Below are 13,325 nucleotides of genomic sequence, written 5' to 3' on the forward strand. Positions count from 1 at the left end.
TGTTTTTTCCCCCTCATCAATCTACACACTATACCCCATAATGACAAAGGAAAAACTGATTTTTAGAATTTTTTGCAAATGTATTATAAAATAAATACCGGATATATCACATTTACGTAAGTATTCAGACCTTTGCTGAAGCACCTTTGTTCAGTACTTTGTTGAAGCGATTACAGCCTCAAGTCTTCTTGGGTATGACGCTACAAGCTTGGCACACCTGTATTTGGGGAGTTTCTCCAGTTCTTCTCTGCAGATCCTCTAAACTCTGTCAGATTGGATGGGGAGCACAGCTATTTTCAGGTCTCAGGGCCTCCCTGGTGGCGCAGTGGTCTAAGGCACTGCATCGCAGTGCTAGCTGTGCCACCAGAGATTCTGGGTTCAAGCCCAGACACTGTCGCAGCCGGCCGCGACCGGGAGGTCCATGGGGCGACGCACAATTGGACCAGCGTCGTCCGGGTTAGGGAGGGTTTGGCTGGCAGGGATATCCTTCTCTCATCGTGCACTAGCGACTCCTGTGGCAGGCCGGGCGCAGGGCATGCTAACCAGGTCGCCAGGTGTACGGTGTTTCCTCCGACACATTGGTGCGGATGGCTTCCGGGTTGGATGTGCGTTGTGTCAAGAAGCAGTGCGGCTAGGTTGGGTTGTGTTGTGTTTCGGAGAACGCATGGCTCTTGACCTTCGCCTCTCCCGTGTCCGTACGGGAGACAAAACTGTAACGACCACCAATTGGATACCATGAAAAAGGGGTAAAATATTTTCAGGTCTCTCAAGAGATGTTTGATCCGGTTCAAGTCCAGGCTCTGGCTGGGCCACTCAAGGACATTCAGAGATTTGTCCCGAAGCCACTCCTACGTTGTACTGTTAGAAGGTGAACCTTCACCTCAGTCTGAGATCCTTAGCCTTCTGGAGCAGGTTTTCATCAAGGATCTCTCTATTCTCCCAGTGCCTGCCGCTGAAAAACATCCCCATAGCATGATGCTGCCACCACGCTTCTCCGTCGAGATGGTGCCAGATTTCCTTCAGACGTGACGCTTCGCATTCAGGCCAAAGAGTTAAATCTTGGTTTCATAAGATCAGAGAATCTTGTTTCTCATGGTCTGAGTCTTTTAGGTGCCTCTTGGCAAACTCCAAGCGGGCTGTCATGTGCCTTTTACTGATGAGTGGCTTCCGTCTGGCCACTCTACCATAAAGGCCTGACTGGTGGATTGCTGCAGAGATGGTTGTCCTTCTGGAAGGTTCTCCCATCTCCACAGAGGAACGCTGGAGCTCTGTCAGAGTGACCATCGGGTTCTTGGTCACCTCCCTGATCAAGGCCCTTCTCCCCCAATTCCTCCCCCAATTCCTCAGCTCTAGGAAGAGTCTTGTTGGTTCCAAACTTCCTCCATTTAAGAATGATGGCGGCCACTGTGTTCTTGGGGACCTTCAACACTGCAGACATTTTTTGGTACCCTTCCCCAGATTTGTGCCTCGACACAATCCTATCTCTGACCTCTACAGACAATTCCTTCGGCCTCATGGCTTGGTTTTTGCTCTGACATGAACTGTCAACTGTGGGACCTTATATAGACAGGTGTGTGTCTTTCCAAATCATGTCTAGTCATTTGAATTTACCACAGGTGGACTCCAATCAATCTGTAGAAACATCTCAAGGATGATCAATGGAAACAGGATGCAGCTGAGCTCAATTTCCCAATCTGGCCCTCATACCATCATGGTCACCAAATCATCCCCAGCTTACATTTGGCTCATTCACCCTCCCTTCTTCCCCTGTAACTACCCCAGGTCGTTGCTGTAAATGGGAATGTGTTCTCAGTCAACTTACCTGGTAAAATAAGGGTTAAATAAATGTAATATTTTTTTGTCTAGTGTCATAGCAAAGGGTTTGAATAATTATGTTATTAAGGTATTTCAGTTTTTATTTTCAATAAATTAGCAAACATTAAAAAAAACTGATTTTGCTTTGTCATTATGGGGTTTTGTGTTTAGATGAGGATATTTTTTTAATCCATTTTAGAATAAGTCTGTAATGTAACAAAATGTGGAAAAAGTCAAGGGGTCTGAATACTTTCCGAATGCACTGTAAATGCATCATCGCAAAGAGGAATATGTGTGCAGAAGTTGGAGTTGGAGTTCTTTAGCCAGAGGCTAAATTTCAGTTCTCTCTCTGTGAATTTGCTTTCTCTCATCCTCTGTTCCATTTTGTGTGTCATGGACATGACAGTACCACAGACGTTTGCTATGCGTATACCAGGGGCCGTATCAAGAGTCTCAGAGAAAGCGTGCTGATTTAGAATCAGTTTTGCCTTTTAGATCACAATGAATAAGGACAGAAGGGACTTGATCATAGGTCAGCACCTATGGCCCCTGAGCCATCTACTACTCAGTCTGTCTGATGGTCACCAGATATTTATCTGCGTTAAGGAGTTATACTAACTCTCTCTCCCTCCATCTCTCTTCTTTATCTCTAATCCCCTACCATCATCCTGTTAATGAGAATGATTCAGATATTTCAGAGAAACCTATTTCCCCAGGCTGCTTTTATTTGCTAGGCTTTGCTTCTTTATTTCCTGGATGTTTTGAGGTTTCTCTGTATGTGTGTCCCAAATGGCACCCTCTTCCCTATATAGTGAACAACTTTACAACTACAGTGTGTCTCTTGCATCATACAGCTTGTTTAAACACAGGAGCATGAAAGAGGCAGATTCCCGACAGTATGTTTTTGACACCGGGCTAATGTTTTGGTGTGGAAAAAGTAAAGGCATCCCACAGACATGATGTAATGCGTTATCATCAGTAATTTATTCATAGTGAGAAATGCATATTCTCTCTTCTCTTTTTCCCTTTCTCTTTCTATTTCTCTCCTTTTTTTGGTATTTTTTTTGGGGGGGGGGGTGATCAGCTTTAATATTGCAGATAGATTGTAGCTTGTAATGTAATTATTTATATGTTGCATATACAGTTGAAGTCGGAAGTTTACATACACCTTAGCCAAATACGTTAAATTCAGTTTTTCACAATTCCTGACATTTAATCCTAGTAAAAATTCCCTGTCTTAGGTCAGTTAGGATCACCACTTTATTTTAAGAATGTGAAATGTCAGAATAATAGAGAGAATGATTTATTTCAGCTTTTTTTTCTTTTATTTGGTAGCATTGCCTTTTAATTGTTTAACTTGGGTCAAATGTTTCGGGCAGCCTTCCACAAGCTTCCCACAATACGTTGGGGGAATTTCGGCCCATTCCTCCTGACAGAGCTGGTGTAACTGAGTCAGGTTTGTAGGCCTCCTTGCTCGCACACGCTTTTTCAGTTCTGCCCACAAATTGGCTATAGGATTGAGGTCAGGGCTTTGTGATGGCCACTCCAATACCTTGACTTTGTTGTCCTTCAGCCATTTTGCCACAACTTTGTAAGTACGCTTGGGGTCATTGTCCATTTGGAAGACCCATTTGCGACCAAGCTTTAACTTCCTGACTGATGTCTTGAGATGTTTCTTCAATATATCCAGAAAATGTTCAATACAGATGATGCCATCTATTTTGTGAAGTGCACCAGTCCATCCTGCAGCAAAGCACCCCCACAACATGATGCTGCCACCCACGTGCTTCACGGTTGGGATGGTGTTCTTCAGCTTGCAAACCTCCCCCTTTTTCCTCCAAACATAACGATGGTCATTATGGCCAAACAGTTCTATTTTTGTTTCATCAGTCCAGAGGATATTTCTCCAAAAAGTACAATCTTTGTCTCCATGTGCAGTTGCAAACCGTAGTCTGGATTCTTTATGGCGCTTAAGGAGCAGTGGCTTCTTCCTTGCTGAGCGGCCTTTCAGGTTATGTCGATATAGGACTCGTTGTACTGTGGATATAGATACTTTTGTACCTGTTTCCTCCAGCATCTTCACACGGTCCTTTGCTGTTCTGGGATTGATTTGCACTTTTCGCACCAAAATACATTCATCTCTAGGAGACAGAACGCGTCTCCTTCCTGAGCGGTATGATGGCTGCGTGGTCCCATGGTGTTTATACTTGCGTACTATTGTTTGTACAGATGAACGTGGTACCTTCAGGCATTTGGAAATTGCTCCCAAGGATGAACCAGACTTGTGGAGGTCTACACTGTTTTTTCTGAGGTCTTTGCTGATTTCTTTTGATTTTCCCATGACGTCAAGCAAAGAGGCACTGAGTTTGAAGGTAGGCCTTGAAATACATCCACAGGTACACCTCCAATTGACTCAAGTGATGTCAATTAGCCTATCAGAAGCTTCTAAAGCCATGACATCATTTTCTGGAATTTCCCAAGCTGTTTAAAGGCACGGTCAACTGAGTGATTATAAACTTCTGACCCACTGGAATTGTGATACAGTGAATTATAAGTGAAATAATCTGTCTGTCAACAATTGTTGGAAAAAAACTTGTGTCATGCACAAAGTAGATGTCCTAACCGACTAGCCAAAACTATAGTTTGTGAACAAGAAATTTGTGGAGTGGTTGAAAAACGAGTTTTAATGACTCCAACCTAAGTGTATGTAAACTTTCAACTTCAACTGTTTATATACATACATACATACACATACATACACATATAAAGACATACATATAAATACATACCTTTTTTTATATATATTTTTTTCTTTATTACTTTCTCACCCTACCACCCCTCCCCTAATTGGAGTAAACTAGCCAGTGAACAACAATGCTTAGGCTCCTACTTCCAGCTTAAACATACTATATACATTTTATGGACACAGTCTATTTTACAATAGTTCTATTTTGTTTGTTTTTTCTCCTGTCCCTCCTCAACCTCTCCCATCTATTTCTGATGTGCATCCGGTTTGATTGCTATTAGCCATATCTTTCAAACTGTGCTCTTTCACAAAAGCTCTGAACCTATATACGTTTTACGGACACAATATGTTTTACATTAGTTATCTTGTTATTAGTCCCACCCTTCAGCTCCATTCAACCCTCCCATCTATCTCTTAACACCGTCCATATTGGATTTCTGTCACGGTTGTCAAAATGAGCGGACCAAGGTGCAGCGTGATTTGAGTTCCACATCTTTATTTAAAGTGAAACTTAAACAAAAACAATAAACGAAACGTGAACTACATGTTGCTGAATGCACTCACACAAAACAATATCCCACAAACGCAGGTGGGAAAAAGGGCTACCTAAATATGATCCCCAATTAGAGGTAACGATAAACAGCTGCCTCTAATTGGGAACCATACAAACCACCAACATAGAAATATGAATACTAGATAACCCCCCCTAGTCACACCCTGACCTAAACCACCATAGAGAATTCAGAGGGCTCTCTATGGTCAGGGCATGACAATTTATTTTTGCCATATCGTCTTCAACTGTGCTGTGATGTTTCACAAAAGTTCTTAACTTGTCTATTCTCATTGTTTCTACAGATTGTAAATTGAAATTTATTTTTTTTGCTAAAAGTATTATTATATTATTGATCTATTGACTATGACTTTTCAGATCACCCAGAAGTGCTATCTGCAGAGTTAGCTCCAGGTAAATATTGCAATTTTTCAGCCATTCCTGGACCTGTGACCAAAACCAAGCTACATATGGACAGTACCAAAACAAATGGTCTAATGATTCTGTCTCTTCGCAGCTAAATCTGCAGAGCTGGGAAGGTTGTATCCCCCATATAAATAACATTCTATTGGTTGCAAGAATTCTGTATAATTTAAATTGAAAAATTCTAAGTTTTGAATCCGGTGTCGTTTTGCGTATCAGTTCATAAACCATGTGCCATGGAATCGGTACGTCAAAAATCTCTTCCCAACTATTTTGCAATCTATATGGCAGGGCTGTCAATTTTTTGTCCTTAAATGAAACTGGTATACTTTTTTATTTATCACAATTTTATTCTCTCTCTTTCCCTCTCTTTCTTTCTCCTTCTCTCCCCCTTCCCCCATTCGCTCTCTCTCTCTTTCTGGTTCTCTCTCTTTCTCTATCTTCTACCCTCTCTCTCTGCTGTGTGGGAGACTTTCTCCACTGTTATAATTATCATAATAGTTCCTTCTGTTCCTGTCCATGTACTTGTACTGTGTACTCCCCATCAGGACTACCCACATTACTGTTACCATACTAAACAGCACAGCAGAGTGCTGCGTGGGAGGAAATCGGAATGCCATTTCCCAACGCAATGGGAGACAGAGGAAGCTTCTCCTTAGAAGGATTACAGTCACAGAATGTGTCCCAAATGGCAACCTATTCCCTATGTCGTGCACTACATACACTGAGTGTACAAAACATTAGGAGCACATTCCTAATATTGAGTTGCACCCCCCTTTGCCCTCAAAACAGCCTCAATTCGTTGGGGAATGTCGGGGATATTGGCCGATGTTGACTCCAATGCTTCCCACAGTTGTGTCAAGTTGACTGGTAGTGGATCTCTACTCCGAATAGCTCGTTCCATCAATTTGCAGATGGATACACTGCTGCCATGAAGGGATGCACCTGATTGACAATGATGTTCAGATATCCTGTGGAATTCAAAGTTGCTCCATTTTATCAAGGGGCCCAATGTGTGCAATGAAAATACAGCCCACACCACCACCACCAGCCTGCAATGTTGCCATGCGGCATGATGGATGCATGTACTCATGTGGTTTCCTCCATACCCTAGTCCTCCCATCAGCGTGAAACAGCAGGAACCGGGATTCATCAGTCCAGGCAATGTTTTTCCAATTCTCTAGTGTCCAGTGTTTTCGTTCCTTAGCCCACTGCAACCGCAGTTTCTAGTATTTTGCTGAAAGAAGTGGAACTCTGTAAGGTCGTTGGCTGCCACACCCCATTCATGTCAAGGTACGTCGAGTTGTGCATTCTTTTATGGGTCTTAGGGCACCAATGTTGTACTGGACTGTCAGTTGACTAACTGTAGCCCGTCTGTTGCTCTCCACAATTCGTGTCAGCCTCCTTTGTCCTTTTTCATCAGTTACCTGTTTTTGACCACTGGCCTGCCATTGGCTGGATGTCCTTTGGGTGGTTGACCATTCTTGATACACACGGGAAACTGTTGAGCTTGAAATACCAAACCGGTGAGCCTGGCACCTACTACCATACCCCCTTCAAGGGCACTTAAATCTTTTGTCTTGCCCATTCACCCTCTGAATGGCACACATACACAATCCATGTCTCAATTGTCTCAAGTCTTGAAAATCCTTCTTTAACCCATCTCCTCCCCTTCATCTACACTGAATGAAGTGGATTTAACAAGTGACATCAATAAGGGGTCATAGCTTTCACCTGGATCCACCTGGTCAGTCTATGTCATGGAAAGAGCAGATATTCCTAATGTTTGTACGCTCAGTGTATAGAGGGCCCCATTTGGGACACGTCCAGTGATCGACACTGTTATGAATGTGGAGGTTTCCCTCAAAGCCTAGACTAAGTTCTACCCACTGGGACTGACCTGTGGTCCTCATCTGGCATCACTTTACTGGACCAGACATAACAGGAGGAAGTGGGTGTTTTAACATGCTGTAAGGGTAGGCTGTATAAAGTGTGAGGTTCCAATAATCAAGAGATACTGAGAGAGGTTTATCTCCACAGTAGTTGTGTTAGTGTGGTGGAGTGGGGAGGGATATGCACAGTAGTGTGAAGATAAAGTACTAGTAGAGATACTAAGATAGGGGGACCACTGCTTGTGGTACTGAGAGTACTGAGTACTGTCAGAGTACTATACATAAAATAAATAAAAATATAATTTGATTTGATTTTGATGTCCGTAACACACAAACTCAAAGAGGGGATGAGAAAAAGGAAATTTTTCAGAGATAACTAAATTTCAGCCTACTGCTAAAATGTGTATGTGCTTACCCGAGTGCATGTTAGTAATACTTAGTAATCTAAGGTTGCCTGGAGTAATACAGAACCATTTATTATGATAGTGCATAGTTCTGTTTTTCTGTATGACAATGGACAGTGGACTACAGGAAAATTCTCAGTCACTGGATGAAGAATGTTGTGTGACTCTGTCCAGTTCTTTTTCTGTCTATGTTCATCACATGTTCCTATTATTACTGACCAGGGAAGAGATGGAGACCCGCACACTGTTGAAATAGAGGAATGAATCCAGGGAAGCAACATTAACCTCCATAACAGTGTCTGTGATCCCAAATGGCACCCAATCCCTTACATAGTGCACTACATTTGACCAGAATCCTATGGGCCCTGGTCAAAAGTATCTCACTATATAGGGAATAGGGTGTCATTTGGGATGTAACCAATATGACTCACGTGAATCTCTTAACTGTGCTGTGTTTCTTAATTTGCTGTGAGGTTTTATGTCTTTGTCTCTATTTACTGTGCACTTATCTATTTCATCTACTAAACTTTTTAGACTGAATAAACCGAAGAATGGTGGTTCCCACACAAACCTTTTCACAATCATCAACCAAACTAACATACAGTATTCTTCTAGCTTGCACAATACCCTCAAGGTGGGGATGTGCAACGAAGCTCAAGCCTTCATGTTGCCATTTTAGGGGTTGTAGTCATGACAGCTCACCATAACTTTTGACAACTCTCACCCTGGGAGCTGAAAAAGGCAATGACAGAATAATTGATAACAGTTTATAATTGTGGCAAAACAACCTCCTTTAAACGAAGATCAATTATTTATTGGATCAGTCATTGGTACTAAGTACTGTATGTTGTATACGTTGTCCTATACTGATTAATTTATCAGAAACGCTAACCTGCATCTTCCTTCCTGTCTCTCTCGCTCTGTGCAGTGCTGCGGTGGGAGTGGGTTTCTATGGCAACAGCGAGACCAACGACGGGGTTTACCAGCTGACGTACTCCCTGTACAATGCCAATCACACCCTGGGAGGGGTCGACAATCTGGTGGGTAGCCCTATAGACTCAATACATAACCTCTAAGTTTGCTGTACATTATCACTTCGCTACATTACCATACACTACATAACCACACAGCTGACGACTCTCTGTACAACACCAATCACACCCTGGGAGCCGTCGACTGCCTGGTGGGTACAGTAGAATGACTACTCCTCCCAACCCCCCCAATTATACTGCTGACAATTGCCCACTATTCTCTACCCACCCACCCCAATCCTACTCCCTATGCCACGGGGACAGACGAACTCCCCATGAACAAAGAACCATCCTCCTCCTCTGTCCTCCTTGGTGTGCCCCCTACTTTACACTGTGAGGCCCTTCCTGGCTATTTATATCTGTCTCATTTTTTCAATTTGTGCTAAGAAGCGCTGATGATGACACGTAAAGAGGCACCCAAATCCAGCTTTATACGTCAATTTCACACACTCTGGGGCGTTTTTTCACTCAGATAATAAGGCTCAGGAATCTACAGGAAGTTTTGTCAGTGGGATTTCAGTTCTATTTTCTCTCAGTGCTAAAAAAGAGCAAGCTATGTTTGATCCCAGCCATTTATAGGCAAAAAAGGCACAGAAATGTTGTGATGTATGTCCCTTATGATGTATAGACCTTAATGGTTGAACATAAGAATCAGATTTCCTTAATTCTGAATTTGATTAAATATGGTCCAATTTAAAATGCCACCAGCAGATGCTATTATCCAAAGACACTTGGATGATTATACAGTCTCTCTGGCTTATTATGACATCACCATTACATCACCCACTATCCTCCTTCCTTATCACCTCCCTCAGCAGTAAAGCAGGAAGTGCATCATCGTGAGAGCGAGAGAGAGAGAGACTCCAGATGTCTTCTATGAATGCTGTCAAAGAGCATGGATTATATCCCCATCTGTGTTAAAGGAGTAAATTAATGTTTCCGTAGCTAGCTGTCTCTCTCATGGCTGTGACTCACACTGCTAAGCCCGAAAACACACATAGCCGGTTTACCGGGCACAGATTAAGCCTAGTCCAAGACTAAGAAGCCCTTTTAATGGAGATTTTTAACTGAGCATGGCTGGGAAACTGGCCCACAGCGTATAGAACCAATTAGCCTGATTCCTATCTGAGCTGTTAGTCCTGGTCTTCCAGCGGTACAAAGGACTTACTGTGTCTTATAGACAGACTCCACAGTCTCCCTTCACAATCAGACTCCAAACACACACACTCACACAGAAACACACACACTCCACAGTCTCCCTTCACATAATCAGCCGTGAACCCAGGAAGCAAAGACCTTTGAAGAGGACCAATGGCCGGGCGTCCTGATAGGCTGCTTCAGTGTTAAAGTCTCCTTTCTGACAACAATGGCTGCTTTGGCTTCTGCCCCCGCCACTGATGCCTCCTCCTCCCCCTCTCCACACACTCTTCAGAAGTCGGTTCACATCCAAAGAGCAGATCTCTTTGACTAGGAGGGGATGGAAATGAAACACTTAACAGTCACCGTCAATGGAAGTTGGCTGCTTTTTAACTTCAGTCACCATCAATTTTCCCAGCTTTGGTAGAGTTAGTTAATTAGTTCTGGACCATATGGTTGTGTAGATTTCTATCTGCCCCCCACACAGAAAACCCCGACTGGGAATCTGAATGAACAATCAGACACACAGTTAGAATACATTCTTTTCTGAAGAAGAAGCCAGAAAAACAGTCTGCTGCTGATAGCGTAATGGGAATTACGGGAATTTGGAATGCTTGGTCTATTGTGTAATCTTTAAGTGATATCCCATATGAACTAGGAACTCTGCAGACATTCTATAAATAAATTGTTATATTCTTTGCTGAGGCTTGGAGGAAGGAGATGGTGAATAAAGAGAGAAGTTTTGACAGCCAACAGTCAGAACTCTAGCCTGGTCCCAGATCTGTTTGTGTTGTCTTGCCAACTCCTGCCAATGACCATAAAAGTTGGCAAGACAGCACAAACAGATGTCAGACCAGGCTATCAGTGTTGCTTGTATTAGTCAGTCAGAGAGCAAGGTTACATCTAGCCGTGGTTAGGACCTGGCCATTGACATAACTGTAAATATATTTCCCTCAACCAAACACACTCTCATCGTAATAGGCTTTGTCTGGAAACAAAATACATTAAAGATTAGTTATTTGACACTGTATGTGACTAAAGAAGGATTTACGTAAGCAACCAAGTTCAAAGAATCGGGCTCTTGGAGAGAGAATGTTTGAAAATTGTTGAGGGGAAGGAAGCAGGGTTATGTATGGCATGGAGTTGACAAGCCATTGATAAATTGCCTGGTTGGAGGTCTATGTCCCATATGGCACCCTAACCCCTGCATAGTGCCAGCAGCATGCTACCCTGCATCCCACTGCTGGCTTGCTTCTCAAGCTAAGCAGCGTTGGTCCTGGTTGGTCCCTAGATGGGAGACCAGATGCTGCTGGAAGTGGTGTTGGAGGGCCAGTAGGAGGTACTCTTTCCTCAGGTCTAAAAAAAAAAATATCCCCATGGCAGTGATTGTAGACATTGCCCTGTGTAGGGTGCTGTCTTTCAGATGGGATGTTAAACAGGTGTCCTGACTCTGGTCACTAAAGATACCATGGTACTTATTGTAAGAGTAGGGGTGGTTGTCCTGGCTAAATTCCCAATCTGGCCCTCATACCATCATGTTCACCTAATCACCCCCAGCTTACAATTGGCTCATGTATCCCCCCTCCTCTCCCCTGTAACTATTCCCCAGGTTGTTGTTGTAAATGAGAATGTGTTCTCAGTCAACTTACCTGGTAAAATAGTGCACACATAATACTGCACCACTGGTCAAAAGTAGTGCACTCTGTAGGGAATAGGGTGGTGTTTTGGATGCAGACTCTGTGTGTAATGGCTGGTGACTGACTGAGCGCTTTTGACTGAGAGTTGGACCTGAGCCTGGGTCTGGATCTGGGCCTATAGACTCCTAGGTTTGATTCCTGTCCCAGATCAGGGATTTCAGAAGGGCATCCCTCAGGTCATTAACCTGCTGGCTGTTGCAGCCTTGGCATCCTTACACATACTGTGCTGCAGCTAGAACACGAACTTGAAGGTCAGCATGTCTTTGTCACAGGATGGTGTCAACATACACTCCCCGACAAAAGGGTTTTTCTTTATTTTTACTTTTGTCTACATTGTAGAATAATAGTGAAGACATCAAAACTATGAAATAGCGCATATGGATTCATGTTGTAACCAAAAAATAAATATTATATTTGAGATTCTTCAAATAGCCACCCTTTGCCTTGATGACAGCTTTGCACACACTTGGCATTCTCTCAACCAGCTTCACCTGGAATGCTTTTCCAACAGTCTTGAAGGAGTTCCCACATATGCTAAGCACTTGTTGGCTACTTTTCCTTCACTCTGCGGTCCGACTCATCTCAAACCATCTCAATTTGGTTGAGGTCAGGGGATTGTGGATGCCAGGTCATCTGATGCAGCACTCCATCACTCTCCTTCTTGGTAAAATACCGATTACACAAACAGGAGGTGTGTTGGCTCATTGTTCTGTTGAAAAACAAATGATAGTCCCACTAAGCCCAAACCAGATGGGATGGCGTATCGCTGCAGAATGCTGTGGTAGCCAAGCTGGTTAAGTGTGGCTAGAATTCTAAAGAAATCACAGACAGTGTCACCAGCAAAGCACTCCCACACCATAACACCTCCTCCTCCATGCTTTACGGTGGGAAATTCACATGCGGAGATCATCCGTTCACCCACACCGCGTCTCACAAAGACACGGCAGTTGAAACCAAAAATCTCCAATTTGGACTCCAGACCAAAGGACAAATTTTCACCGGTCTAATGTCCATTGCTCATGTTTCTTGGCCCAAGCAAGTCTCTTCTTATTATTGGTGTCCTTTAGTAGTGGTTTCTTTGCAGAAATTCAACCATGAAGGCCTGATTCACACAGTCTCCTCTGAACAGTTGATGTTGAGATGTCTATTACTTGAACTCTGTGAAGCATTTATTTGGGCTAACTCTGGGTCTTCCATTCATGTGGTGGTCCTCATGAGAACCAGTTTCATCATATTGCTTGATGGTTTTTGCAACTGCACTTGAAGAAACTTTCAAAGTTATTGATATTTTCCGTATTGACTGACCTTCATGTCTTAAAGTAATGATGGACTGTCATTTCTCTTTGCTTATTTGAGCTGTTCTTGCCATAATATGGACTTGTTTTTTTACCATATAGGGCTATCTTCAGTATACCAACCCTACCTTGTCACAATACAACTGATTGGCTCAAACGCATTAAGAAGTAAAGAAATTCCACAAATTAACTTTTAAGAAGGCACACCTGTTAATTGAAATGCGTTCCAGGTGACTACCTCATGAAGCTGGTTGAGAGAATGCCAAGAGTGTGCAAAGCTGTCATCAAGGCAAAGGGTGGCAACTTTGAAGAATTTATTTGTTTAACACTTTTTT

The 13,325-nt window shown here is 43.0% G+C and overlaps 1 protein-coding gene across 1 annotated transcript in view; it reads left to right on the top strand.

Annotated features, from left to right (window-relative positions):
* Positions 1–13,325, top strand: part of LOC120029421 (protein tweety homolog 2-like) — a 103,073-nt gene that overhangs the window by 46,313 nt on the left and 43,435 nt on the right. The window contains exon 6 of the mRNA XM_038974636.1: positions 8,759–8,870. Coding sequence (XP_038830564.1) covers positions 8,759–8,870 — 112 coding nt within the window. The remainder of the gene's footprint in view (positions 1–8,758; positions 8,871–13,325) is intronic.

This window comes from Salvelinus namaycush, chromosome 35 (assembly GCF_016432855.1).
Source record: "Salvelinus namaycush isolate Seneca chromosome 35, SaNama_1.0, whole genome shotgun sequence".
NCBI classification, from domain to species: domain Eukaryota; kingdom Metazoa; phylum Chordata; class Actinopteri; order Salmoniformes; family Salmonidae; genus Salvelinus; species Salvelinus namaycush.